This window comes from Drosophila miranda, assembly GCF_003369915.1.
Source record: "Drosophila miranda strain MSH22 chromosome Y unlocalized genomic scaffold, D.miranda_PacBio2.1 Contig_Y2_pilon, whole genome shotgun sequence".
NCBI lineage: Eukaryota > Metazoa > Arthropoda > Insecta > Diptera > Drosophilidae > Drosophila > Drosophila miranda.
This window is the reverse complement of record NW_022881614.1, coordinates 14,608,452-14,634,512: the sequence shown is the minus strand read 5'-3', so window position 1 is coordinate 14,634,512 and position 26,061 is coordinate 14,608,452. Positions and strand designations below refer to the sequence as shown.

General features: G+C 49.2%; 2 protein-coding genes across 30 annotated transcripts in view; both read left to right on the top strand.

Moving 5' to 3' along the window:
• LOC117192633 (protein enabled-like) overlaps window positions 1-9,797 on the top strand; it is a 56,204-nt gene extending 46,407 nt beyond the window's left edge. For 3 of the 4 annotated variants that reach the window (XM_033397357.1, XM_033397359.1, XM_033397358.1), the window contains 4 exons: window positions 4,720-5,041; window positions 5,106-5,338; window positions 5,488-5,784; window positions 5,972-6,434. In XM_033397357.1, coding sequence (XP_033253248.1) covers window positions 4,720-5,041; window positions 5,106-5,338; window positions 5,488-5,784; window positions 5,972-6,338 — 1,219 coding nt within the window. In that variant the 3' untranslated portion in view covers window positions 6,339-6,434. Of the gene's footprint in view, window positions 1-4,719; window positions 5,042-5,105; window positions 5,339-5,487; window positions 5,785-5,971; window positions 6,683-6,772; window positions 6,932-6,990; window positions 7,204-7,271; window positions 7,390-7,454 lie in introns of those variants that run through there. The other variant, XM_033397360.1, reaches the window with a different exon arrangement.
• Window positions 9,798-12,969: 3,172 nt separating this feature from the next.
• Window positions 12,970-25,783, top strand: LOC117185790. Of its 26 annotated transcripts, XR_004474473.1 has the most exons (16): window positions 18,584-19,394; window positions 19,463-19,585; window positions 19,999-20,100; window positions 20,151-20,330; window positions 20,391-20,600; window positions 21,120-21,331; window positions 21,408-21,825; window positions 21,958-21,984; window positions 22,220-22,468; window positions 22,596-23,067; window positions 23,824-23,983; window positions 24,043-24,150; window positions 24,209-24,364; window positions 24,532-24,544; window positions 24,977-25,189; window positions 25,445-25,783. XR_004474473.1 is itself a non-coding variant. In XM_033397755.1 (14 exons), exons 1-14 carry the CDS (start codon window positions 18,909-18,911, stop codon window positions 25,491-25,493), a joined length of 2,832 nt encoding a protein of 943 aa, XP_033253646.1. In that variant the 5' UTR covers window positions 18,582-18,908; the 3' UTR covers window positions 25,494-25,783. The 26 variants fall into 26 exon arrangements, 22 of the variants coding, with proteins under 22 accessions (XP_033253654.1, XP_033253655.1, XP_033253646.1 ...); XR_004474475.1 differs by lacking the exon at window positions 24,532-24,544 and having other exon boundaries at window positions 18,583-19,394; window positions 20,391-20,567; window positions 22,596-23,007; XR_004474474.1 differs by lacking the exon at window positions 24,532-24,544.
• The last annotated feature ends 278 nt before the right edge of the window (window positions 25,784-26,061 follow it).

Sequence of the window (26,061 nt, the reverse complement as noted above, 5' to 3'; positions counted from 1 at the left end):
TGGCCTTCTTTACTCTATCCTCTATGCTCAATTTCCAATCGAGCTTTCTATCGAGGATTAGGCCAAGATACTTGGCGTTGTTGCTGAAGACTAGCGTTTCCCCACATAGTCTTGGGGGAATCAGTACCGGAACTTTGTACTTCCTAGTGAAAAGCACCAGTTCCGTTTTAGACGGGTTGACGCCTAACCCGCATTTGTCTGCCCATTTCGACATTTTCGTGAGAGTACTTGTCATGCACTCACACAATGTCTGCGGAAATTTTCCGGAGAATGCTATGGCAACGTCGTCCGCGTACGCCACCACACGGCAGCCACCCCCCTCTATCTCCCGCAGCAGTGTGTTCACTGCCACGTTCCATAGGAGGGGCGAGAGGACTCCGCCCTGCGGTGTGCCTCTGCTGACAAATCTGGTACACGTTGACGTCCCCAGTGATGCCTCAACCGTCCTGCATTGTAGCATCTTATCGATCAGGCTCACCGTCCTGGAGTCAACGCCCAGATCCGTCAGTGCGCCCGTGATGGCGGTCGGAAGGATGTTGTTAAAGGCGCCTTCTATGTCGAGGAAGGCTACTAGGGTGTACTCCTTAAAATTAAGGGATGCTTCGATGATCGATGTGATCGAGTGTAGGGCCGTTTCGGTGGATCTTCCCTTCCGATAGGCATGCTGGGAGTCTGAGATCAGACTGGACGGAATGCACGCCGTTAGATGCAGCCCCAGGAGCCGCTCCATCGCCTTTAGAAGAAAAGACGATAGACTTATGGGTCTGAAATCCTTTGGGGCAGTGTGCGAGGGCTTGCCTGCCTTGGGTATGAATACGACTTTGGTCTGAAGCCAGGTGTCAGGAATGCACCCGTGGGAGAAGATTCCCTCGTAAATTATTTTGAGCCAGTTTATGGCTTTATGTCCCGCGTGAATCAGTTGGGCAGGGAAAATGCCGTCTGGCCCCGCGGACTTGTAGGGTTTAAAGCTTCTGATCGCCCAGGAAATGTTCTCCTGGCTTAGCAGTCCCAAGATGGCATTTGAGGCGACAGAAGGAGGCGCGAGGTAGTTGGGTCTGTTTTCATCGCAGCCAGGGAAGTGGGTATTTAGGAGAAGATTTAGCGACTCCTCGCTGGACGTAGTCCACGACTGGTCGGTGTTCTTCAAGTAGCCCAGGGTGGGTGTTGTCCTCGAGAGAACTCTGCGCAAGCGTGAGGCTTCTGAGTTACTCTCGATTTCGCTGCAGAACTTACGCCAGGAGGCGCGTTTGGCTTTTCTAAGTTCTTTGTTGTAGGTTGACAGACTGACCTTGTATTCGGCCCAGTTTTGCTCAACGTTTTCAGCCTTAGCTTTATTGAAGAGTCTCCGGGAGGCTTTCCGGAGTTCACCCAGTTTCGGATTCCACCATTCAGGTTTCTTCCGGCCTCTGTTCTTGCCAGAGGGGCATGCTTTGTCGAGCGCCTTATTGCAGGCGTCGGTAAAGATCTTAAGAAGACGAGTCGTGGCCTCCGTGGAGAACTCCTCCTCAGATGGGGGCTCAGGGAGAACACGACAGAGGTAATCAGAGTACCGAGTCCAGTTTGTCCGCCTGATGTTTCGGAATCGGACTGGCTTCGGTACTGAGAAGGAGAAGACAGTTTCCACGTACCTGTGGTCCGAGAAGGAGTGCTCTTCCAGGACCCTCCAGGATACAATGTTACGCTGTATCTCATGAGAGGCAAGCGTGAGGTCCAGGACCTCCTTGCGGTTTTTAATGATAAAGGTGGGATCACTACCCCGGCTTAGTAAGACCATCTGAGTGGTCAGTAAGTAACTGAAAAGGTACTCACCCCTTTCGTTTGTGTCAGTGCTTCCCCACTGACAGTGATGTGCATTGGCATCGCACCCCACAATTAGGCCGATGTCCTTGGCCGAGCAGTCTGCGATTAGAGCCCGGAGAGGCGCGTGTGGAGGGGGGTCTGGTTGTTCATGCCCCATGTATGCGGAGCAGATCCTCAGTGAGCGCTCCTGGCCTTCGAGGCTCACTGCGGTGTGGTCTTCATTGCTGAAATTTGGGAGCAAAAATAGGTGCAACTCTCTTTTTGCAAGAATGCAGGTACGAATTTTACCTGCGGTTTCAGCTACATATAGCTTGTAGTCAGAAGTCCTCAGACCGGAGACCCTGTTTCCGAGGATCCAGGGCTCCTGAATGAGGACTATGTCGGCTCCACCCTTGGCCAGGGGGAGCAGTAGAGCAGCGCATGCTGCCTTACAATGGTGGAGGTTTATCTGCAGGAGCGTCAACGACATTCCTGAGGCTCGCCTCCACCATTGTTACTTCTAGACCGCTGTCAGGGGACTCCGGCTCCTCCCCGACAACGATGTGGCTGAGACCTCTGGCTAGGTCGCTCTCGTCGAACGCGTAGTCGTCCAAGATATCGTCCGACATCATGGACGCCGCATCCGACGCCGGGTTGTCTTCCTCGCACGAGGCCCCCTCTTTTGGGATCTCCGGCAGCTCCGGGTCTGGCTCGACCTCCGCTTGCCTGCCCTTGCGATCGGACTTGTAAGTGGATATGGTGACCTTCTTGTAGCCATAATCCACTACACCGTCCGACTTTGCGAGGAGATCAATGGATTCCTCATTTAGGACGAGGATAATCTGGCGCCTCTGCCCTTGGATATCCTCCACCTTTGCCACCTTCCAATCGGCTGTAGGAAGGTGGGGGTTGCAGACCTGCAGTAACCTGAGGATCTTCTCAGGCTCTGCAGGCTTAGCCGAGACCCACGCTCTGGCTCTCGGGCGACTAGGGACATCTTCCCACTTCACGGCCTCCAGTTTCGCCCCTGGATAGACCTCTTTTAGGGTCGCCACCGCCTTCATGTAAAGAGCCGCAGAGCGAGCGTCTTGGCAGGCGATGGCTTTCACCTTGCCTTGATGCCACCCTGCGTCCTCACACTTTGGCGGTGGTCCGCCGTTCTCCTCCAGTTCCAGTAGGAACCGGTCCTGGAGCTCGTTCTCCACCAGGTGCCACTTATCGCGAGGGACATGGCCGTCCTCGGCGCCCCTGTCTGCCCCTGTCTGGACACCGATCAGGGTCCTGCCCCTCGCCACCTCAGCGAACGACCGGTTCGTGAGGTGGGTCTTCACCCGCTTGGCTTGCTGGGCTTGGCCTGGCTGATTTGCGGGGTCCTCCGCTGAGCGTTGCCGCTTGTTGGCGGCCTTGGCTGCGCCCTTTCCGGCTTTGGCTGGCTGGAACAGTGGAAGGATTGAGCAGGCCCACAGCCTCTGCTCCTTTCCTTCGGCTGACGCCTTGAAGTTCGGGTCTTCGTTGGACAGGATGAAAGCCGCTCGTCTCCTGTCCTGGTACGACGGCTTTCCACCCCGTGGTGCAGAGACGCGGCCCGCCGGGGCTCCCATGGGTTCTTCGGTCCCGGTGCGCTTACCAGCCGCGATTACGCTCTGCTTGGCAGCCGCCCCGGTATCCGCTTCGCCCTTGGAGCCACCCGACTTGGAAGGACCCGATTGGCTTTTCGGGCCCCCCCTCGCTGCGGCTGCTGCCTGAAGACGGTGGACCGACTCAGTCTCCTTCCCCGTCTTCTTTGGACCCGGTTTCCCAGGCGCTGGTGCAGAGGGATTGGCTTGTCCCTCCGGTACTTTAAGAGGAGTACCGAGCTCCTTTGCGGTATTTTTATTTGGTATTTTTGATATGTTTGGCATTTTTGTTCCCACGAGTAGGCGGGAAGGGGTTGGTCACCCGAGGCATAGCCCGCTTGCCCCGGGAAGCCTGATTTAAACTGGAGGTCGGCATGTATCCAGAGTCCGCATATTAGCGACCGGGCACCCCCCGGCCATGCATCCCTCGGCATATAACAGTGTCACCTTGGATTGGGGTAATTTCACTGAGAGTTTTCTTCTCTCCGCCCGACTACCATTCGCCAGCATCCTAGCAGAGACATGACCGTGCTAGGACCTGTTTCCAGCCGCCCTCACGGGGAGAGTATAGTCGCACTTCCACCGGTGTGCACAGTTACGGCGGGTGACGGTTCGCTCGCAACCCTCTGTGTCCTAGGGGGGGTGTGAGACGCAGACCGCACCGGGTATTACTAACCGGAGCGGCTGCGCCTCAGTTCCGAGTTCACAGTTGTGCGAGCCGACCCGTCATCCGTTTGTCCCCCTGTAGCACCCGATGGCTGAAAAACTAAATTTTATTCTTAAAATCAGAGCCTTATATGTGATTTGACAATGAGGTAGGAGGTACAATTTGGTAGTCTATAATTATCGTTAGACCTACGCAGAGGATACACTTTACTGAGGGTGTCTATTTAAGTACATGCTTACATTAGTATTATTTTAGGACCGCATTTGTTAAGTGTTTTCTCCACTTGTGTTTTGTTGTCGTATTAATGGGTTACACATCTCTGTTTACACCCGTGCAGTCATAACTTGTCTACTTTATGTGATTTCTTTAGAGATCGGTGTTGTTATATGAGTGAATGTGTACAATAATCTGTTTATGTTTAAACATTCTGCAAGGGGCCGAAAGTGGCATTGTATTGACGATAATATGTTCATGTTTGAACAGAAGAAAAAGAAGAAGAAGCTCTAATGACATTCCGTTTCTCGGAACAGACTCTGGGAAATCCATTTAGTAATTGTTATTAATCTCCTCCTTTGAACTCATTATATCATCATTCTCTTCTGTTCACTCAACACCACTCCACTGTCTAATCCTCTCTTCTGTCTCTTGCGATTCCAGTGAGCAGAGCATTATCGGGGCACGCGCCTCTGTTATGGTCTACGACGACAACCAGAAGAAGTGGGTGCCCTCGGGGAGCTCGTCGGGACTGAGCAAGGTGCAGACCTCCCCCCCCCAGCAGAACAACACGTTCCGGGTGGTGGGACGGAAGCTGCACGACCTCGAGGTGGTGATCAACTGCTCGATCCTGAAGGGGCTGAAGTACAACCAGGCCACGGCCACGTTCCACCAGTGGCGCGACTCCAAGTTCGTCTACGGGCTGAACTTCTCCAGCCAGAACGATGCGGAGAACTTCGCCCGGGCCATGATGCACGCGCTGGAGGTAAGTGCCGCTTGCTCGGGCCGCTTCCCCACCCCATCTATAGTCCGTCTCTCAATCGCTGCAGGTGCTCAGCGGCCGGGTGGCCAACAACCCGGGCGGACAGCCGACCAATGGCAACGGGTACGAGGAGGACATGGGCTACCGCACCATGACCAGCGAGGATGCGGCCATTCTCCGGCAGAATAACGGCATTGCCGGCCACATCACGCCCTCGGCCCAGACGCCCACTTCGCAGACCAACCAGAACAACATACCCCAGAGTCCGCCGACGCCCCAGGGCCACCATCGCACCAGCAGGTGGGTACCGCTACCATCACTCATCCACCGCCTCAGGGATCGGTTCCCCACTCGATCGCGCACTCATTAATCCATGCTCTCACTCTTTCATCCTCTCGCTCTTGCCTCATCCTTGCATGCGATCCTCCGCTGAAATTTGCTCACTAAAGGAATTCCCTTAGCGCACCGCCGGCCCCCCAGCCGCAGCAACAGCAGCAGCAGCAGATGGCCCCGCCGGGACCCCATTACAGACCGCCCGCCGGCAACGGACCCACGCCCAACGGCCTACCGCCGCAGGTGAACCCACAAATCCCCCGGCCCCGGGCCAGGCCCTGCAGCAGCCACAGCAGCCCCAACAACAGCCGCAGCAGCCGTACCAGCAGCAGCAGCAGCAGCAGCAACCCGTCTACGCCGCCCAGCAGCAGCAGCAGCAGATGGTCCAGGCGGGCTATCCGGGTCCCTCTCAGGTACGTCCAGAACATACATATGTCCAGATCCTGGTAGATCCCAGATTCAGATTCCTCATTTCGCTGCCCCGTGTTTGTCTTTCTGTTTCATTTCATCCGCAAATTGGCTTGATCCACCCCTCTTGATCCACCCGAACCGCCCGTACCACCTGAACCCACCACCAATGCTCCAATGAAACACCATCAGTACCAGCAGCCGCACTACGTGCTCTCCAATTCTAATCCCAATCTCAATATGCATCAATACCCGACACAGCCCCCACAGCAGTCTCTGCCGCAGCAGCAGCAGCCCCAGCCGCCGCATCAGAACGGGGGCGGACCCATTTACGTGGTCTCGCAGCCCGGCCACGGACACGGCCACATCCCGAGCTCGGCCAGCGCCAACAGCGTCGTGTACGCCAGCCAGCAACAGATGGTCCAGCAGCAACAGCAGCCGCCACAGGCGCCGGCCATGCCCGCTCCCGGCTACGGTCCGCCCCAGGCACACCCACAGCCGCCGCCGCAGCAACAGGCGGAGAATCCGTATGGCCAGGTGCCGATGCCGCCGCCCATGAATCCGTCGCAAGGCCAGATCCCTCTGAACCGCATGAGCAGCCAGGGCGGGGGCCAGCCCGCTGCTCCAGCCCCGCCCCCGCCGCCGCCCACCTTTGGCGGAGCTCCGCCAGCGCCGCCACAGATGTTCAACGGAGCCCCGCCTCCGCCAAAGCCGCCGGCTCCACCGGCGCCGCCAGCCATGGGTGGACCGCCAGCTCCGGGTGGTCCCGGGGGGCCTGGCGCCCCTCCTCCACCGCCTCCGCCCCCGGGAATGGGCGGAGCGCCCAAAAAAGATGACCCCCAAGCTGATCTCATGGGCTCGCTGGCCTCCCAACTGCAACAGTTCAAGCTCAAGAAGAACAAGGTGAGTGGGGGACCCATCCTCCGGCATTGGAAGATCCTAGTACATTATATAATCCCTTATGGCTTATCCCTTATCCGTTCGCCGTCACAGTCCACGACCTCCGCTCCGGAGAACAGTGGCAGCAGCACCTCGAGTGGAGGCAGCGGAAACTATGGCACAATCGGACGCAGCTCCAATGGCATGGCCTCCATGATGGACGAGATGGCCAAGACGCTGGCGCGGCGTCGTGCCCAGGCCGAGAAGAAAGAGGTGAGTGCACTGAAGTGGGCGTTTCCATTTAGCTAATTCCTTGCTCTTTCCGTTTTTAGCCCGATCCTGAGCCCGAGGTGAAGCAGCGTCCGTGGGAGAAGTCCAACACGCTGCCCCACAAGCTGGGCGGCGGTGCCGGAAACGGTTCTGGGACGAACGGGCCCAACGGCAGCTCTGGCGGAGCTGGCAGCAACACAACGAACAGCGGCGGGGAATCGCCACGACCCATGCGAAAGCGCTTCGGCAGTGCCAGCGAGGAGACCATTCTGAAGGTGAGAGATCTCTTGGAGTTTTCCCTTGAATTCGTCACAAGAGGCTAATTCTTTCTGTTGTCTGACAGGTGAACGGCGATGGCCTGTCCCTGGCACTGTCCAACGGAGACTTGGACACACTGAAGGCTGAGATAGTGCGCGAGATGCGCCTGGAGATCCAGAAGGTCAAGAACGAGATCATAGATGGTGGGTGGATCAATTCCTTCTCTGATCTGCCGATTGTTTCTAATAAAACTTGTGTGTTCTTGCAGCTATCAAATCGGAGTTCAATCGCAGATAGATCAACATATTATCAAGATATGCGTGGGCCCCGCACTCCCGAAGGTCCAAGTCGAAGGAGCAGCAGCAGTAGGAGCAAGCTTGAATGCACTCGGGGACCGAAGGTGTGGGGCGTGAAGGCATGGGCATAAATACGTACACAGAAAAGATACATACGAGTAAATATGTATAAAGCATATGCTCTAGGTTATATGTAGGGTTACATAAACACAAAAACAAACACAAAACACACACACAAACGCAGAATAGGCGTATGAGGTGGAACTTTAGTCAAAGTAATTATATTTTTAGTGGGAACTGCTTACCGACTTTTAAGTGACGTCTACGTATACGTCTATATATTCGGCGACCCTCAGTATGTAATTAACTCTACAATTGTACATTATTTTGCATAAGTCTACACCAATTTTAGTGTGAGAACCAGAATTCTTTCGTTTATCCTCTCCTCTCCCAATCCCTCGCTCCCACCAGGCGGATTCCTTTTAGTTTGTTCTCTGTCAACAGTCCCCTGTCCCCTCCCCCCTCTCCTACCTGCCGAATGTTTTTGAACCACTTTTGTAATACATACCATTTTGATGTATCTCTCTGGATCGGTGCACGAATACACAGACACACTCAAACACACGAATACCCCATATGTATACGTACATATAAAAGGACACCCTTTCATATATACATAACTTTATATAGTACCTATATATGGGCATGGCATACTCATTAACCAAACCTAAAAGAAATTAAGTATTACGATTGGAGGCGAGGCGAAACAAAACTATTCCACAAATGTCATCCATCAACGCTCTCTCTCTCTATCTGTCGATCTATCTATCCATCTCTCATACTCCCCCAGTCGTCTGGTCTGTGGAGGAGCAACGCGAGAAAGGTCACTTCACTGCATTTCCCCCCGGACAAGAAAACGGAAACCAATTTCCTAAGCACACGATCTCATACGAACTCAATTTAAGCAACATCGGAACAAGAACCAGCAAGTCTTCAGCAAAAACAGAAACAGAAACCGAAACATCAACAGTTCAAAGCGGAATTAAGTGCGGTGTTCAGGACTCTTACTCTCGAGCAACTTAGCGTTAGATATACAAGTAAACATGAATTACCCCTGCGATCTAAGCGATCTATACAGCGAAATTAGAAAGCTAAATTAACAATTGACTGCTGCGTATTATATATACATAAATATATATATACATACTGATATATATATAAAGGAAAGCCACTAAATATTGTACACTCCTCCCCAGATTCGGCGGTGGGCGAGCGCCTTCCCGTCCGATCTTGAACATATGAGTACCGATTTCAACTTCCATATACATACGACTAAGACTAAATAGTGAAATTATTGAATGAACGAAGAAGCGCGGAGGGTCTGGCCTGGCACTAGGGCAGAGGAGGAGGATGCGGAGTAGGAGCAGCAGGAGAGTTTAGTTCTTAAGGCATACAAAAGTGAAATTGTTTATTAAGTGGACAAGAAATTTATTTATACTGCGGATCGGATCGGATCCGATTGGATCGATCGGAGTAGTTGTGTATAATTCGAATGCATATAAATACGTTTAGTTTTCTGTAATTTAACGATCATTTGATGTAGTACATATATATTGACTGTACTGTGCAAGGTGGCGTCGATATGCAGACGTACGTACGAGTACTAGTATGAGTATATAGATTATATGGAATACCTAGTTATATGGCGGCCAGACGCGTCAGTCGGAGGCGTATATAAATGTATGCAGACGTACGTACGAGTACGAGTATGAGTATATAGATTATATGGAATACCTAGTTATATGGCCGCCAGACGCGTCAGTCAGAGGCGTATATAAATGTTATGATTTTTGTATTTTTGTATATGATCTTTGCTGCAGCGTTGCGGCAACAATGGCAGGCAACAATTTAATATTAAACACACACGTAAACTATTTTAAACAAGAGAGAATGAGATCGAGGATACCCGTGCGCGGAGCGAGCGCATACTTTTTATGTATTAAATTAAATATATATATTATACACTTATATACAACAACAAGAATATTCAATATACATACGTGGCGAGGCATATGCAGATGCAGGAAGGGACATTGAGCAAACATTGACTTGAGATCAATAAAGTAAAGTAAAGTATAAAGTAAATCAGCAACGGATTCACTTAGAACTGTAAGAGCTGCATAAGTTATAGCGGCGGAGGAGTCGAGTCGTGGCGAGGCGAGGCGAAAGGAATAGAGGCGCAAACATTATATGCATATTCAACAAAAAGAGCGTACAGTGAAATAAACAACCAACGTTTGTATGTGAAAACCAAATGAAAGTGTGTTTTTATTTCTAGTTTCTTTACGGTCTATGCCCATCTCTACTGTAGACTACATGGTATGTTGGAGAAATTACTTTTTACTCATTAAACATTTACTTAATTAACTTAACTTGTGGCAGGTGCAAGCCCTGTGGCACATGGCAGCTGTTCCGAGAATCGACAGCTCCCATATTTATAATTAAAAGTCCCAATGCCACCAATAAACACATTCCTGCTTGCGTCCACAAAACTTGCATTCATAGAGAATTTGAATTTTTAACGGAAGTAGTTTGTAAGAAAATGTACGGAGCACTAATAGATGCAATGCAAGTCTAATTCAAAGTCACTGTAAGAAGGAGGTGATCAAGACTTCTTCGTCATGATCTTTGCCTATCTTGCCTGGGCGTACGATCTGAAGAGCGTCTTCATGGGTATGCTCCTGGGTGTGGCTGGGGCGACAAGGAACAGCAAAAATTACCCTTAAGCGTTTCGTACGAATACAAAAATTTTAATTCTTTCATTTCAACATTGAACCAAGTTAAAATTCTCCCGCGCTGGAGCTGTGATCTAAAAGCTTTCTCTAACAGACCTCGTTGAGCGAGGGAGGAACTCAAAAGCTTACAGTCCATTACATTCAGGATGACCGTTTACGGCATTTTTAATACTTTTCGGTATTTTTTTGGGTAAAATTAAACCGAAACCAATCAACCATACATTAAATTAATAAATATAGGAATATTTAAGAAAATATGCCATTTGTAAGAACAAAGGGTATACAAACTTCCATATGTAGGTTTTTTTTTATTGTATTCCAATGAACTACATTTAAATCCGCTCTTTCACTTTCAAAAAATGAATATTTGGCGCGGACCACTCGTTTCCAGTCGATAGTCGATAACAGAACTTGAATCGGGTAAGGACCTCTTTCACCCGGTTCACAACAATGAGTCTCATTCCATACAAAAACATGTTGTCATGTGTGTCATTTCAGGCTCTAATTAATGCAGAAACTAGATAGTCTCTGTTTTAAACGATATTTTGCAGCTCATCGTCTGTCTACAGAGACCAAGAACTGGTACTGGGATCAGGATTTATTTACAAACACCTAATCATATGCATGATTAGACCAAAAAAATGCAATCTAAGACAAGGTCTTTACTTATTTCGTTTGAAAGCAGGTTGGAAATCAGTATCTTTATATAATATTCACGAAATAAGGTATAACGAGGGGGAACGTTGTGAGTTGCTGCGGACACCGCAACTCTACATTTATACCCGATACTATGTCAGTATGGCTCTGCTCCGGCAGACGCCGCTAAAATTGAACGACACGACAAAGAGTGCGTGCGAGAGAGACAGAAAATCAGTCTGAGCGTGACGTCGGGCGCTGCGTAGCCAGTGCAAATTGATTTGTTCCTTTTGGCTATAAAAATTATCTGATCTGATCCAGATTCAACAGTCTGATAGATATGGTCATTATCTATGATTCTGTTTTCTCGTATCTTCAAAATTGTGGATGCCACAAATTTTCGTCCTTTGGTGGGCGGAAGGGGGTGGGGCGAAATTTTGAAATATTTTTGTAGCAGTGACATATCACAGAAGTCTGGATCCAAAACATCGTTGCTCTAGCTCTTATAGTCTTTGAGCACTAGGCGCTGAAGGGGACGGACAGACGGACGGACGGACAGACGGACAGACAGACAGACAGACAGACAGACATGGCTCAATCGACTCGGCTATTGATGCTGATCAAGAATATATATACTTTATGGGGTCGGAAACGATTCCTTCTGGACGTTACACACATCCACTTTTACCACAAATCTAATATACCCCAATACTCATTTTGAGTATCGGGTATAAAAACGCCCATACCCTGGTTAACAACAAATGAGTCTGCAAATACCAGCAACATTGACGTCACAACCTGCGACTATTGAAGACTTTTGTTGAAACCGTGTTTTTGTCAAAACAAAAAACATGCAAGTACTTAAAAGTAGTTAATCCTGTTTAAAATTGATTCAGCAATCATATAAAATTATCTGGGCAAAACTGAGAGATCTATATAGCTGGGAATATTCGACGGTAGAAAGAATAACCAGGAATTAGTTGTCATAACCGGTTGACAACAATGAGTCCCATTCCATGCACACATACCCTGGGGGAAATGGATGTTATAGAATTGTGAATATGTTTGTCATCCCAGGCAAAAACAATTTATTTTCAATACATTTTAATATTATTAAAGCTTATTGTCTTCTTGTAGGGACCAAGAATAGGTATCAGGATCGAGATATACAAATATACATAACACTCATCATATACATGAATATGTCTAAAAAATGTCAATTTGAGAAAAGGTCTTTATTAGTTACGTTTTATCTTCATATCAATATTTATACTTTCATATAAAATTAACAAAATAGGGTATACAAAGGAATATACTACGGCTAACACGCAATATAGCGATTCTTTTTTTTGTTGAACTTTTTCGTTTAAACCTTTTTTTTACAATAAATACAATAAAAGCAAGGATTAAAAACTATCCAATCTTGTAGAAAGTTTATTCATCAATGAGATAAAACTATGTGGGCATTGCTGAGAGATTTAGCTAGTCAGCATTATTCAATGGAATATCAAAATTGAGCAATTTCCTTTTTCGTTTGTTTTGATTGACCTATTTCGCTACTTGATTTTTGTTTGACTTATTTCGCTAAAACCTCTTTTTACGCAAAATGCAATAAAAGCAGGTATTAAGAATGCACCAGTTAAATAGGAAATTGATTCATTAATCGGATAAAATTAGGTGGGCATGACTAAATGTTCTATCTAGCTAGTAATATTTGACGGAACATCAAAATTGAGCAATATGCTTTCCAATACTCGACTGAGAACGATTAGCCCATTGCAAGCCAAGGGGGTATTTCAATTTCCCACCGAAAATAATGAAAATTTAATAATGTTAGCGTAGTTGAGGTGAAAGTTAGCGTGGTTATTTTTAAGTTCAGAGGAAAGATGGCATGCATCCACAAAACGAGTTTACAATCAGTAATATTTTCCGCCGCTTGCCGCGGGGGGTTTAAGTGGGCTAATCTCGATTTCTTATCGCTAAGTCAAAGTTTAACGAGTAAGGTTGGTTGTTTTTTGGTCTCCGGGAAAATAAATGAAATAGCGGCGGCAAAAGTTGTACGGTACCGTTCTGAAAACACACAAAAATAAAGAAACAAAAACAACACAAAAGTCATCAAGTCAAGTGTATTCGTGTGTGAGTGTGTGTACGTGTGCCTGGGAGTGCATTGGTAGTGGAATTTTGGCAAGAACCGCAAATATTTAAAAAGCGTTGCAAAAATAAAATACAATTTACATATAAGTGTGAGCGCGTGTGTATGTGTCTTAACATAAAACAATTTGTAGAAATGTCGAACTCGAAATAAGCAAAAATCAAACGGTATTAGGGCTGCTGCAACAACAACAACCGCAGCATCTGCATTGAAGCTGCAAACAGCTGATCCGCTCTCATTGATACTTGTGTGGTTGTTGTTGCCGCTGTGGCTGAACATTCAAATGTTGGCCAAGTATTTGTTGGCCTCTGCTGGCCTGGCCTAAACTGGCTACAATATGTGGTGGCTAGTGGCCCAGTAACGAGGCAGTGAAATCTAGATAAATCTAAATAACTAAATCTATATATTCGGGTGTGTGTGTCTGTGTGTGTCAATGTAACGGCAAACAGCAGCCAGCAATACAGTGGTACTCCAAACATTACGATTTCTTATCGCAAGACATTGAGAATTTGAATAACAATATAAACGAGTTTCAACAAAGCGGAAGCAACCCTCAAATACACACAATTATTTATGTCTTATGTGAAAAGAAGATGTGACAAAAGATCCGTTTGTGTCTATCTCTCTTTTAGTTCATCGCCTCCCCGACGCCTATAACCCTCGGGCATCCAAAGGAGCAACGATATAAAGTGATAAAAGCATCCAAAGATCTGTCCCGCTTTGCCGTCACGCAAAGAGTGCCTTAAATAAGAACGAAAGATATTACAAAACGGCGTTATTAATAAACGAAAATAATCGTCAACGTTTTGGTTAATTTGTCCCATTTATGGGAAATTGGCAGTGCAAAGGTTCTGGCTAGGAATACTTACGCCACCCTCCGCCGGAGTGCTAACGTGGCCTTTGGCATTAGCTGATTGGTGGTGGCCCGTGTGAGTAGAGAGAGCGAGAGAGTGGACGATTTGCTTACCATGTGTTCCAAGCTTTTCCAACCCACTCCACTATTCCCCTATTGATTTGCATTACATTACCCCCACCCACCGTAACCTGTCCCACCACACAAGCAGAGAAATTTGTGGCCCAAAAGTTTCTTTCATTGGAATTTATCGGAATTTTTCGGAACCCCCTTCATTCAGGTGGCACGTGGATTGGGTCATTTCACACAAACACAAACACACACACACACATGCAATACATATTGTTGTCACTAATCAATCACAGAGCATTTTCCAAGCTGTTTTCCCCCACCAACCATCTCCCCACCCCGCGAACACATGAGGAAATTTGGCTAAACGAAGAAAAAGAATAACATGAACAGATGATGTTAACATTCCTCCTCCTTGTTTCTCCTTAATAATGCAATCTATTTTTACTTCCACGAAACATTACAACGCACATCCTGCGGACAAACCAACAACAACAACAACAACAACATCAAAACTTATTACACCGCGCTGCATGGTAAGTAGACCAACCAACCCCCTGGCCCCTGCCATATTCGCGCCATCCATCCCCTAATTTGCGCACATACTTAAATGGGGAGTTCTCCTGGCGGATGGGATGGGCTGGCTGGGTGGACTCTCTTTGGGTGTGTTTGGTGCGCGGTAGGAAGATGTGCCAGCGATCGCCCATGCGATAACGAGAGGGGGGATGGGGTGGGGTAGTGCGTGCGCTGCCAGTCCAACCCCCATTCATTAGGTGTAAAAGCCACCCCCAGATGTCGAAAAACCGGGCCGACGGTTTTGACGGCTGCTGCAGTTTTCCGGCCTCACTCCACAGCCTGCACCCTGCACGAGCCTGTGCCGTGCCGTGCCTCTCTTATACCGCCTGCCTGTGTGTGTGTGTGCCGGCAGCAAAAGCTCCGCTTCTGAGGCAAAGCTTTTGGAGGATACAAGTAAATAAACAATGGAAATGGACCCATGAAACTTTGATGAATTCTCCTCTGGGGCTCCGCCTGGGAGCGCGGGAACGTTGACAAATCAATTCGAAATTTCGCTCTGTTCACACGAATCCTCAATTATTGATGGTTGTCCTGGCAACCCCGGTTGGCCGCGGGTCCTGGACTGGTCAAAAGACTTGGTGGCGGGGTTAAAGTGCCTCTCACATAGGCCGAACAAATTGCTCCGCACAAAAGCGTGGCATTCATTTGCCGACCAATCGGGAGACACAAAATCAATCGAGGACATATGTTCCCTTGCAGCCATGCGTAGTCCGTTCGCTTCTCTGGTCCAATTTTCACACTCAAATCGATTGGTTCCTTGCCACTTTTGCGAGCTTTAATCGATAATTGGTGTATGGGAACGGAACGAGTTTTCACAGAGAACAGAGCACAGAGCCCAGAGTCGAAAGTCGAAAGGTTCTCCAGCTCTCGCTTGTCTGAGAGTTGTGCAAAATATTCGTAGCTGTAGCTGTAGCTGTAGATGTTGTTGTGTCTTCTGAACTTTGTCTTTTGCCTCGAACTCTGGCTGTTGTGTTGTATAAGCACGCAACTCTGCCTCCCGCCACCCCTTGGGGGTGGTCATCAGGCTGCATTGGGGAGTAGAGTACTTGCGTGTTGATGTTGGCCCCTCAGCTCAGCCGTGCCACCGTGCCCCCATGAATCCTCATTCGCATATTACGCATACGCCCTGTTTTGGCAGAGCTTCCAAAAATAGACCCAGCCTTGACACGCTCGAATGGCAAGACAGCCAAAGGTCAACCGATATCGGGGAATCGAACGAGCCAGAAATTGAAGTGCAATTTGGTTTATGCCAGGCACTGCACGGCAGCTCGATTAGATCTCGATCCCCATGCCCCCCTCAGAAGCATAGAAGTCGTAGAGAATCTAGCCCGATGCCTTATTAATTCGAATGGAATACTCGCATAGAACACTCTGAATGTTCGATGGGATGACATCATCGAGTGTCTTTTCCACGGTCTACGGTGTCGTAATTTGGCACATTTTATTGACCCATTAATAGGTGAATAGGAGACAGCCTGTTGCTGTTGCTGTTGCTGTTGCTGGTGCTGTCACTGCCATGGCCAACTCCCGAGATCCCTATCGAGCGGCACTTCACATTCATTAACAACAATTAAACGCGATAAAAGGTGGGAAGAAGAAGGCGAAAAGGCGCCTTCCCTGCGATAAGATTAGAAGGCCAGAGTCAACAAAGGTGGAACCCCGTCTGCAGTGAGTCAAGTGGCAGACAGATAAACAAAGACCCATCCCTCCCGACAATTTTGATTCATCTGCGCGGCATGACATTCGCCGGCGCTGGCCGATTGCCGTCTTCTGATCGCCGTACCCCATCATCATCTCTATTTATAGGCTTTTGCCGCTTGGCTACGCAATCAATATTCAATATTTATTCGCATTTTGAATGTGATTAGCTATTCGGAGGTGCACTCCAAGTGTTTGCATTGCGAATACTTTGAATGCCTCAGCCGCAATCCCCTTAGAATTTCCCCATTTGCGGCATTCTGTGGACACGCAGGTGAGGTAGCTGCTCACCCGAAGCGGGCATTCAACACGAACCCTTTGACCTTTCGGAACCAGCAATTAAAACGGAAGTGCCGGAAACCTGTTGCTGTTGCAAGCTCCGAGCGGTGCGGCTCTGGTGGCTTATTAAATACAAGAGTAAGAGTGGCTTCTAGGTTGCCCAACAAAGAGTGTTGTTTGCATGTATTCCCACATGAAGTGGCAGTGGCAGTGGCAGCGAAGAGGTTTGCTTTAGAGATGTGGACACTCCATACCCGTTAGAGGATGGCTGATCGTAGATCGTACACTGCTGTGGCACTGCTGGAGCTGTGGGGCGTGACAGACCGCCGCCCCTTTGGGCAACAGACGGATTTCTCTGGTGCCCCGATGCTTTTCTTGGGTTAAAAATACCCCAGAGAAGAGTACTAGTTGCTCTCGTAATCGCCCTCTCGACGCCCCATTCAGACCAGGGCGAGTGCCCCCGCCGAAAGGGGTCAATAGACGCGCCAGTGGCTGCGAGTCTCTACTTGGAAAACCCAGAGCCAAAGCAAGAGAATGCCCAAAAGTCAGCAGCGCAGAAAGCCCAAGAAGACAAGGAATATTCTTCCGAGCCACAAGAGAATGACGAAAAGATATATAAATAGAGAGAGGGAGAGAGAGAGAGAGAGAGTAAGAGACAGAGACGGAATGGTTTCTATTGATATAAAACAGATTATCGCATGCAAAGTGGCGTTTTGTTATTGTTTTTTTCGCGGTTGAGCGATGGACAAATGGGTGGTGGTGGCACAAGTATTTTCTTTTCTTTAGCCGTTTAGTTGAATGCAAATTCTCTCAAATGGTTTCTAATAAATCCGTGTATAGGGGTCGCATTCGGCAGTAAGAGAGAGAGAGAGAGAGAGAGAGAGAGAGAGAGAGAGAGAGAGAAAGAGAGGCAAACAGAGAGTATGGTGGGCGGGAGGGGTGGTGCGGTGGTACAGAAATATCTAAAAACGAGGGGGAACGTTGTGAGTTGCTGCGGACACCGCAACTCTACAGTTATACCCGATACTAAGTCAGTATGGCTCTCCTCCGGCAGACGCCGCTAATATTCAACGACACGACAAGGAGTGCGTGCGAGAGAGACAGAAAATCAGTCTGAGCGTGACGTCGGGTGCTGCGTAGCCAGTGCAAATTGATTTGTTCCTTTTGGCTATAAAAATGATCTGATCTGATCCAGATTCAGCAATCTGATATATATGCTCATTATCTATGATTCTGCGTTTTTAGTTTTCTCGTATCCTCAATATTGTGGATGCAACAGATTTTCGTTCTTTGTGGGGGCGGAAGGGGGTGGGGCGAAATTTTGAGATATACGTTTTATAGTGAGATCTAACAGGAGTGCGGATACCAAATTTGGTTACTCTAGCCTTAATAGTCTCTGAGATTTGTGAATATCCCCAGATTTTCATCCTTTGCGGGGGCGGAAGGGGGTGTGGCGAAATTTTGAAACAAACTCGTCTCGGTCCGATATATTAGGAGTGTGGATACCAAATTTGGTTGCTCTAGCTTTTATAGTCTCTGAGATCTAGGCGCTAATGTTTTACTCTAAGCAAAGCCGGCTATGCTACGTGTGTGTTAGAGAGAGACAGGGCGAGAAAAAATTAAATTGTTTTCTTGATTCTGGCTATAATAATTATACGATCTGGTTCAGATGTAGCTCTCTAGAAGATATAGTCATCTTCTACGATTCTGCGTTTTTAGTTTTCTCGTATCGTCGAAATTGTGGATGCCACAGATTTTCGCCCTTTGTGGGGGCGGAAGTGGGCGGGGCAAAGTTTTGAAATATTCTTGTAGCAGTGACATATCACAGAAGTCTGGATCCAAAACATCGTTGCTCTAGCTCTTATAGTCTTTGAGCACCAGGCGCTGAAGGGGACGGACAGACGGACGGACGGACAGACGGACAGACGGACAGACAGACAGACAGACATGGCTCAATCGACTCGGCTATTGATGCTGATCAAGAATATATATACTTTATGGGGTCGGAAACGATTCCTTCTGGACGTTACACACATCCACTTTCACCACAAATCTAATATACCCCAATACTCATTTTGAGTATCGGGTATAAAAACGCCCATACCCTGGTTAACAACAAATGAGTCTGCAAATACCAGCAACATTGACGTCACAACCTGCGACTATTGAAGACTTTTGTTGAAACCTTGTTTTTGTCAAAACAAAAAACATGCAAGTACTTAAAAGTAGTTAATCCTGCTTAAAATTGATTCAGCAATCATATAAAATTATCTGGGCAAAACTGAGAGATCTATATAGCTGGGAATATTCGACGGAAGAAAGAATAACCAGGAATTAGTTGTCATAACCGTCTGTCTGCTGCTAAACGATGGATCTGGCAGACCAAATCGATGACTATATCTGTTCGTTCGAGGGACTTGGTGACTTAACAATGGACTCCCTAGCCATCTTCATCTTTCTGTGGGCCGTGCTGGCCCTCTTCTCCGTCTGGCTGTGCAAGCTGCTCTACCGCAAGTATCTCAACAAGGAGAAGACGCCCAGTGCCGCCAACAGTCGCCAGAGCAGTGTGGCCCCCCGGGCGGCCGCCCTGGCCCTCGGCGGCTCCTCCAAGCCGGAGAAGCTACTCTCCGAGCCCAGGGACATGCTGGCCACCAAGAGCAAAGTCGAGGATCTCTCCAAGCCTCTGACTGGCGCCTCGGCTGGCCGTGGTCGCTCTTCGGCCTCGCCCCTAAGCGGTGGTGCCGCTGGCGCCGCCGGACCGCGTCGCCGCGTGGTACGCCAAAGCTCCACAGGCCCGGAGAATCGCAAGAAGCGCTATGTTCCACCGCCCTCCAATGTGGTGGGACCCGAAACGGTAAGAAAACACACACATTTCTCGAAAGGGAGCCCTCTATAATCTGTTTGCCTTTTGTGTCTCTTCAGAGCTCTGTCACGTGGACCAGCCAAGTGTTCCGCTGGCTGTACTGCGATCTAGTCATTGTCAACGAGCTGCTCATGTCCTGCGTGATAGCCATCAACGACTCGCTCCGCAAGTCTGTGGAGGAGGTGAGTGCCCATCCGCCAGACATCATTGACATCATTCACGCCACCTTCCTGGGGTCTGATGTCATGGCCGAGCTCCAGCTTGGTCTACAGCGTCCATTGACCTTTGTTCTTCAACTTGAGAACTTGAGAACTCGCTCAGCCGTAACCGATGTCGAAACGTGTTTTTCTGTTTGTTGTTTTTTGCCTCTTACATTTTTGTATCGCCTTTTACGCGCTCGCCAGCCCCGATTCGGAGCCGGCCGTAGGCCAAGGTCAGCGCGGAATCGTTAGTCACTCTCGACTGAGCCTCTGACTCGCGCCCCAAATGCGCTCACTTCTGAGCCCCAGTCCCCAATCGCGTCGGGTTACGTAATGCGCAAGCAATCCCCAAAACCAGATCTCTGATTCTCTCTCTCTCTGTCTGTCGCTTGCAGCATGGAGTGGCCGTGGAAGTGGTCCGAGTGCTGCCCGATAGCCCTGCTCCGGGCCTGAACAACATCTTCTGCAACTGCGATGCGAACAATCCTGCGGACATGGTAAGTCGTGAGGTGAGACCCCAGACTGGACTAATTTCGAGTTTCCACAGCTCATCACTTTCGACTGCGACGCCATGCCGGTGCTGCAGGTGAAGACCTTCCGCCAGAAGTCGGGCAAGGTGGAGACCTCCCACTACAAGGTGACCGTGTCGCGATTCCGCGCCCGCATGGCCATCCCCATGAACTACAACAGTCTCAAGGGCGAGATGCGTGTCGAGGGCTATCCTGATGTGAGTGTGTGCTGTGGCCCTCCGTCCATGGATAACCTTTCGTCTTTCGTCTCGCCACAGGTGCTCATTGCGATGAACAGTGTGAGGGCCATCAAGGCCATGGACCAGGACGAACTGCAGCTCCAGACGGTCATCAGCGACATCCTGACGACGGCCCTGCGCGACACCGTCTACCCCGTTGACTTCTCCATCTACTCCACCTGCCCGCGGGCCGAGGTGAAGCCCCTGGATCTGCCCGTAATCTATCCCGTTCACTATGACTCCCTGGCGGTGAGCGTTGGTAGCAGTGCGGAGTGCAGCCTCTGTTTGTTGTTGTTTCTGTTTCGTGTTCGACTGTCTTTCCAGTTCGTCGTCATTCCACACAGAACTCGAAAACAGGACTCTTTTTACTGTACAGTGATTCCACTCTGTTCCCCCTTGGCTCCACAGACAAACAGACAAACAGACACTTCTCATTGCTCCCTCGTTTATGGAATTCGCCTTCTTTCTCTCGCCTCATCCCCCTCTCGTTGCCATTTGCGTATACGTATCCTGCCAGTAAAGAACTCTCTCTCTCTCTTTTGCGCTCTCTCTTTTCAGGGGAACCAATACTTTCAATATTATTACAATTTCTAGTGAATGTCACATGCTAATTAAAGGCGAATTTTATAAGCCCTAACCCAAAACAGCCTCAGTGTCTCTCTCTATCTCTCTCCGTCTCTGAGCCCCCTCTCTACCCACCCATCTCTTTCTCTCCTGTCTGTCTCTCACGCACTGACTCATTGCATGCTCTGCCTCCTCCACACACAGCACAACATGGAGCACCATCTGGGAGGCGTGGGCCTGCGAGACTCGCAGCACATGGTGTCCGGCAGGCGGCTGCTGGTGAAGATCGTCAAGGGCGAGGGCCTGAGGGACGCCCACGACCCCTATGTGGTCATCGAGATGGACGAGCTGGCCCAGAAAAACCAGACGGGCACCCAGCGCGGCAGCAGACCCTACTGGGATGAGCACTTCCTCTTGTGAGTCTTTGAACAGCAGATCTCCTGCTGGGGATGTCCCGGACTCATCTTCCTGTTTCGTTTCGTTTCGTTCCAGTGAACTCTCCCCGCAGTCTGCAGAGATACTCTTCGAGGTGTACGACCATCCAGTGATCGCCTCGGATCCGCCCAAGTTGCTCGGTCTCGGCCTGGTCGGCATCGACGAGCTGGCCGTGGGTCCAGCGTCCACCCAGCTGCTGCAGCTCCAGCCACGCCCTTACGAAACCCAGCCCGTGGCCGGGGCCATCACCGTGGACTTCGTGTTCATCGAGGGAGCCGAGATCCCGGCGGGCGCCCGTCCACAACGCCTCAAGGAGGCCCTGCGCCTCAGCACGCCGGCCATCAATGAACACATCCGCAACGGAGCGGACCTGGCCGACGCCGCGGTCCGCGCTCTGCAGGACGGCGCCCTCTCCGCCACCGGAAACGGGGGCCAGCCCAGCAAGAGCACCCTCATCATCCACAGCGTCCAGGGGGTGAGTGGGATGCTGATGCTCCACCAAGCATTGACTCCATCTTCTCCCGGTCTCCCGGCTCCCGCTGTCTCTTTGGTTCTATAATTTCGTTCTCTCTTTGTTTCTTTCATTCCATCCCCCGATCCCGCACAGAACTCGGGCAATCCGAATGCATTTAAGGTAATTCCAGACCCGATCAGCCTCGAGCCTCGGTCATCCGTTTCGTTTTGAGTTCCATTGAGTTACTGCGTCTCTAACCACCCCACCACCCACCACCCACAGCCCCCTCATGATGAGCACCGTCATGCAGGATTAGGATCTAGTCAAGCTAATCTCAACTGTTTCTCGTTCTGTTCCATTGCTCGTTCTTGCCTAACCCGCGCGCTTCTCTAACCACGCCCACGCCCCTGTCCAGGTCGAGTTGAACAAGGATGGCCGCATCGAGGTCTTTGAATCGCCCACAGAGCTGAACCAGGCCGTGGCCCAGGCCTTCGAGCGGGCCGCCAGCGAGGCAGCGGCCGCCAAGGCCGAGCAGCTCCAGCTGGAGCTCGAGCTGGACCCCGGCACGGAGGTCCAGCCGCTGGCCAGCGGCGGCGGTGGCGGCGAGCCGCACAACGAAACAGGTAACGGTAGTGGTACCGCCAACGAGGACAGTACCGCGGAGGTGAGTTCAAGAGAGTTCCCAAAAGACTTGGAGGAGTTCCATGGCATGGCATGGCGCAGCATGAAGTTTGCAGTTTTCCCCGCACCCCCACTGAGTCCTCTGCTAATCTCTGTGAGTGTTCTTCCAGTTCGGGCAGCCCAACGCTGCCTCCTCGCCCAACGGCAGCGGCTACCACAACAACTACAACCTCAATGGGAGCAGTTGGCTAGCCGGAAACGGCAGTGGCAATGGCAACGGCAACGGCAACTCCAACATCAACGGCGGGGGCTACAGCATGAACAGCCTGCCGCAGAACGGGGCCCATCTGGGGCATCTGCAGGCGGGTGAGGGCATGGACGTGCTGGACGACCGCGGGCGCAGCAAAAAACGTAATTTCTTTGGCACCCTGAAGAAGCGGCTCAGCCGCTCCAAGACACGCACCCTCTCGGCAGATCAGCCCAATAGCAATCACAAATCACTATCAGCCACAAACTCGAACTACGCCAATACTACAACAACATCGACAGGACTACCCCGAACCGCCACAGGAACCCTCAATGGTGATTCTTCCCGTTCATTATCTGTCGATCGTGCCACTCTGTCCAAAAGCAATTCACTTGGTAATTACCCAATCGTCCACCCAGTCCCAGCCCCCATGCACCAGCATCACAGCATCCTTCCCAGTTCTAACCAGCCATGCATCTCCCAGAGCTTATCCGCACATTTCGGACTTTTCCTGCATCTAATCCGCAATAAACAATTGGATCAAGGGTTGGGATAGCCAGGACCAGGACATCCATTCCATCTGACGTTCAATCATGCACCTAAGCACCTACCATTATGTTTAAGTCTTTGATCGTTAACTTGTATCCGCATCTGTATCTGTATCGTTAACTGTTCTGTATCTATATATCTTGTTTGTCTTGTCTTCTCTCTTTATCTCCACAATCTTTATCTCCCCATCAAATGCTAACCGAACTGTATCCCAACACTAATCTGTATGTATTCCACGGTCCTCAACCTACACTACACACCTCTACCTACACACCAAACACACCCCAACACAAACACGTTTGAATATTTTGAAATATTTCGCCAACATTTGGCTTTATTTTGGATTTGGATATATTGCGTTTTTGGATCTGCTTCCCTTCGGTTCGCATTCGGCTTTAACGATCATTATTTATAATTATTTCTCACATTCTCTTTTGGTATCTTTTTTGTTCTCTCTCTCTTTTTATTTTCATATGCAAAAAAAAATATATAATTTGGTCTAAACCGGTTGCTTGGTTTGTGTGTTACTCTCCAATCTGTACTCTCCACTGTGGGAAATGCTATTCGAACACACTCTTAAAACGAAACACTAAATTACGCAGGACCCCGCATGGGCATTGGCTCCGCCATCACCGACCATTCACGACGCTCTTCAATTTCAGAATCCTCGGCCATCTCAGGTTTCTCCTCGGCCAGCAATAAGACCTACGTACACGAGGCCTCCACCTTGGTCCTGGAGACCATCGAGAACGGCTTGAAGCGGTGAGTGCTGAACCGAATCGTGATCTTCCTTTGATTCTCACGCATTGCCTTCTTTTCAGCCACTTTATTGTGCCTTTGGCCATTGCCCAGAGACTGCGCTGGCGCCGCAAGGGCACCAAGCTGCACATCTGCAACGATCACACCTTCATATCCAAGCATTTGAGCGGGTAAGTAGGACAACTGATTCCCTTTTAGCCTCTAACTTTTATGCCCTTCCTCTTACAGAAGCGGCTTGCAGTGCTCGATCTGCATGAAGTCCATACCTCGGAGGCCGGGCAAGCAGGGATACGAGTGCCGCGACTGCCAGCTGATCTGTCACAAGCAGTGTCACATACGGGCGCCCCAGGCCTGTCCCAATCCCACGGTGCTCTCCATGGAACTGTAAGTGGCCGGGCATCGCTGCCCCCGGGCTTGGTTGCGCCACCTCCTTCTCCCTTCTTTAACACTGACTTGGGGAGTGGCCCTATACTAATTTATTGATTTCGTTTTATTTTGTCTCTTTCCACACACACAAAACACACACAAACACACCCCTTTGATCCTTTTAGAAACTCCTATCCGGTACTCACAGAGAGAGATCTGAACCTAGTTATCTAAAGCATTATCTATTTGTCTACCAAAACTATCTAAATACTCGTAATTCTTCTTTTGTAAAATCCGCCAAATGCAGTTGAATATTTACCACGAGCAATGGCAATTTTTGATTTACTTTAACCGTGGAATTGGCCTCGGCAGAGCGTTAAAAGTTCTGTTTAAATTTTGCTTGATTTATATACTATTTTGGTTCGGCTTCTGCTGACTGCTAACCATCCAGAACGATCATCAGATCATCCCATATCCGATACTCATTCATCCATCAAGCTTCGCCACGCTATAAATTCAATTCAGTTCCTTCTGTTGTCTTCTGTTTCGACACTAATCCGAGCTCTTATCTCATCGCACCACTCGACCGCCACACAACCACCTACTCGCACCACCACCACACGGACACAGGATGGCCAGTGAGCAGTAGGCTTAAGTGCAGCAAAATCAACTTAAAACTTAACAATATTCAAACTAGTTTGAGGGCGGCAGCGGCCGACATTTAAGAAAACAAAAAAATGCTCCTTCTTCTGAAAACTCCTCCATCCGTCCTTCGAAACAGCCTCAGTTCTAGATTCGTTCGGCTTTAGGAGAGAGTTCGAGAGTTATCCACTCCTTAGGCGGGTAAGCCATCTGCATGGAAGTTCCTTGTTCTGCTCTTGCTCCACCACTGTGTTGTGTACTAAATAAACACCCAGCTCCGTTCCGTTTCGTTCGACTCGATTCGGTTCGCTTTCGATGGTTGAGGCTGTTGCTTGTGATTCGGCAAGATCTGTTGTTGTTTGAAGCTTTTTATACCCCTGTTTTGGGGTTGATTCTGTTGGATGTTCTTGCCTCTTCAGACTCGACTAAGCCGATCTCTTTGCATTTCCTTCACAGAACCAAACTTAACTCGGCTGCGGCGGATCGGAGTATACGGAAACTGTAAAGATGTCCCCAATCCATCGTCCATCCCAGCTCCAACGCCGGGGACACTTAATCGAATTACTATGCTTAGAAGGAGGAACACCGGGACACTTGGCTATCGAAATCTTTGATACATTATGTTATTTATTTATACACACACACACACACACCCACGTGCAATAAGTTCTTTGGTTTCGTTTTTAACCTTTCTCTGGCCCCTTCGATATTTTGTATTTTCTACAAACACGAATAATAATTGTACAAAATAAGAGCGAACTAAGAATTTTTCAATTAAAATTACTGGTAAAAGTACATTTGACATTTGAATCAGAGTTGGTTGGGCGCCAAAGCAATATCCACATCCTAAATACACTTATCGCACAAGAATATCGAATCCTGTCAATATCGATGACATATCTAAAATAAATAGCAGAAAAATAATATGAAAATGCCCTGAACTGGAAAACTATATCCAACCAATCTTTCAAATTAGTTTGGAAAACAGAAAAAAATAGGGTATAAATATGTCCATTTCACCGACTGACCAGCAACAAGTGTTCAAATGACGCTACGTTTCAAACTTACGTTTC

What these genes read in the sequence shown, in the direction of transcription:
- LOC117185790 (XM_033397744.1), top strand. Translation starts at nt 18,909, where the DNA reads ATGGATCTGGCAGACCAAATCGATGACTATATCTGTTCGTTCGAGGGA. An exon ending in ATATCCAAGCATTTGAGCGG is followed by an intron (nt 24,151 to 24,208) that starts GTAAGTAGGACA and finishes TTCCTCTTACAG; the next exon opens with AAGCGGCTTGCAGTGCTCGA. An exon ending in ACGGTGCTCTCCATGGAACT is followed by an intron (nt 24,365 to 25,444) that starts GTAAGTGGCCGG and finishes TTTCCTTCACAG; the next exon opens with AACCAAACTTAACTCGGCTG.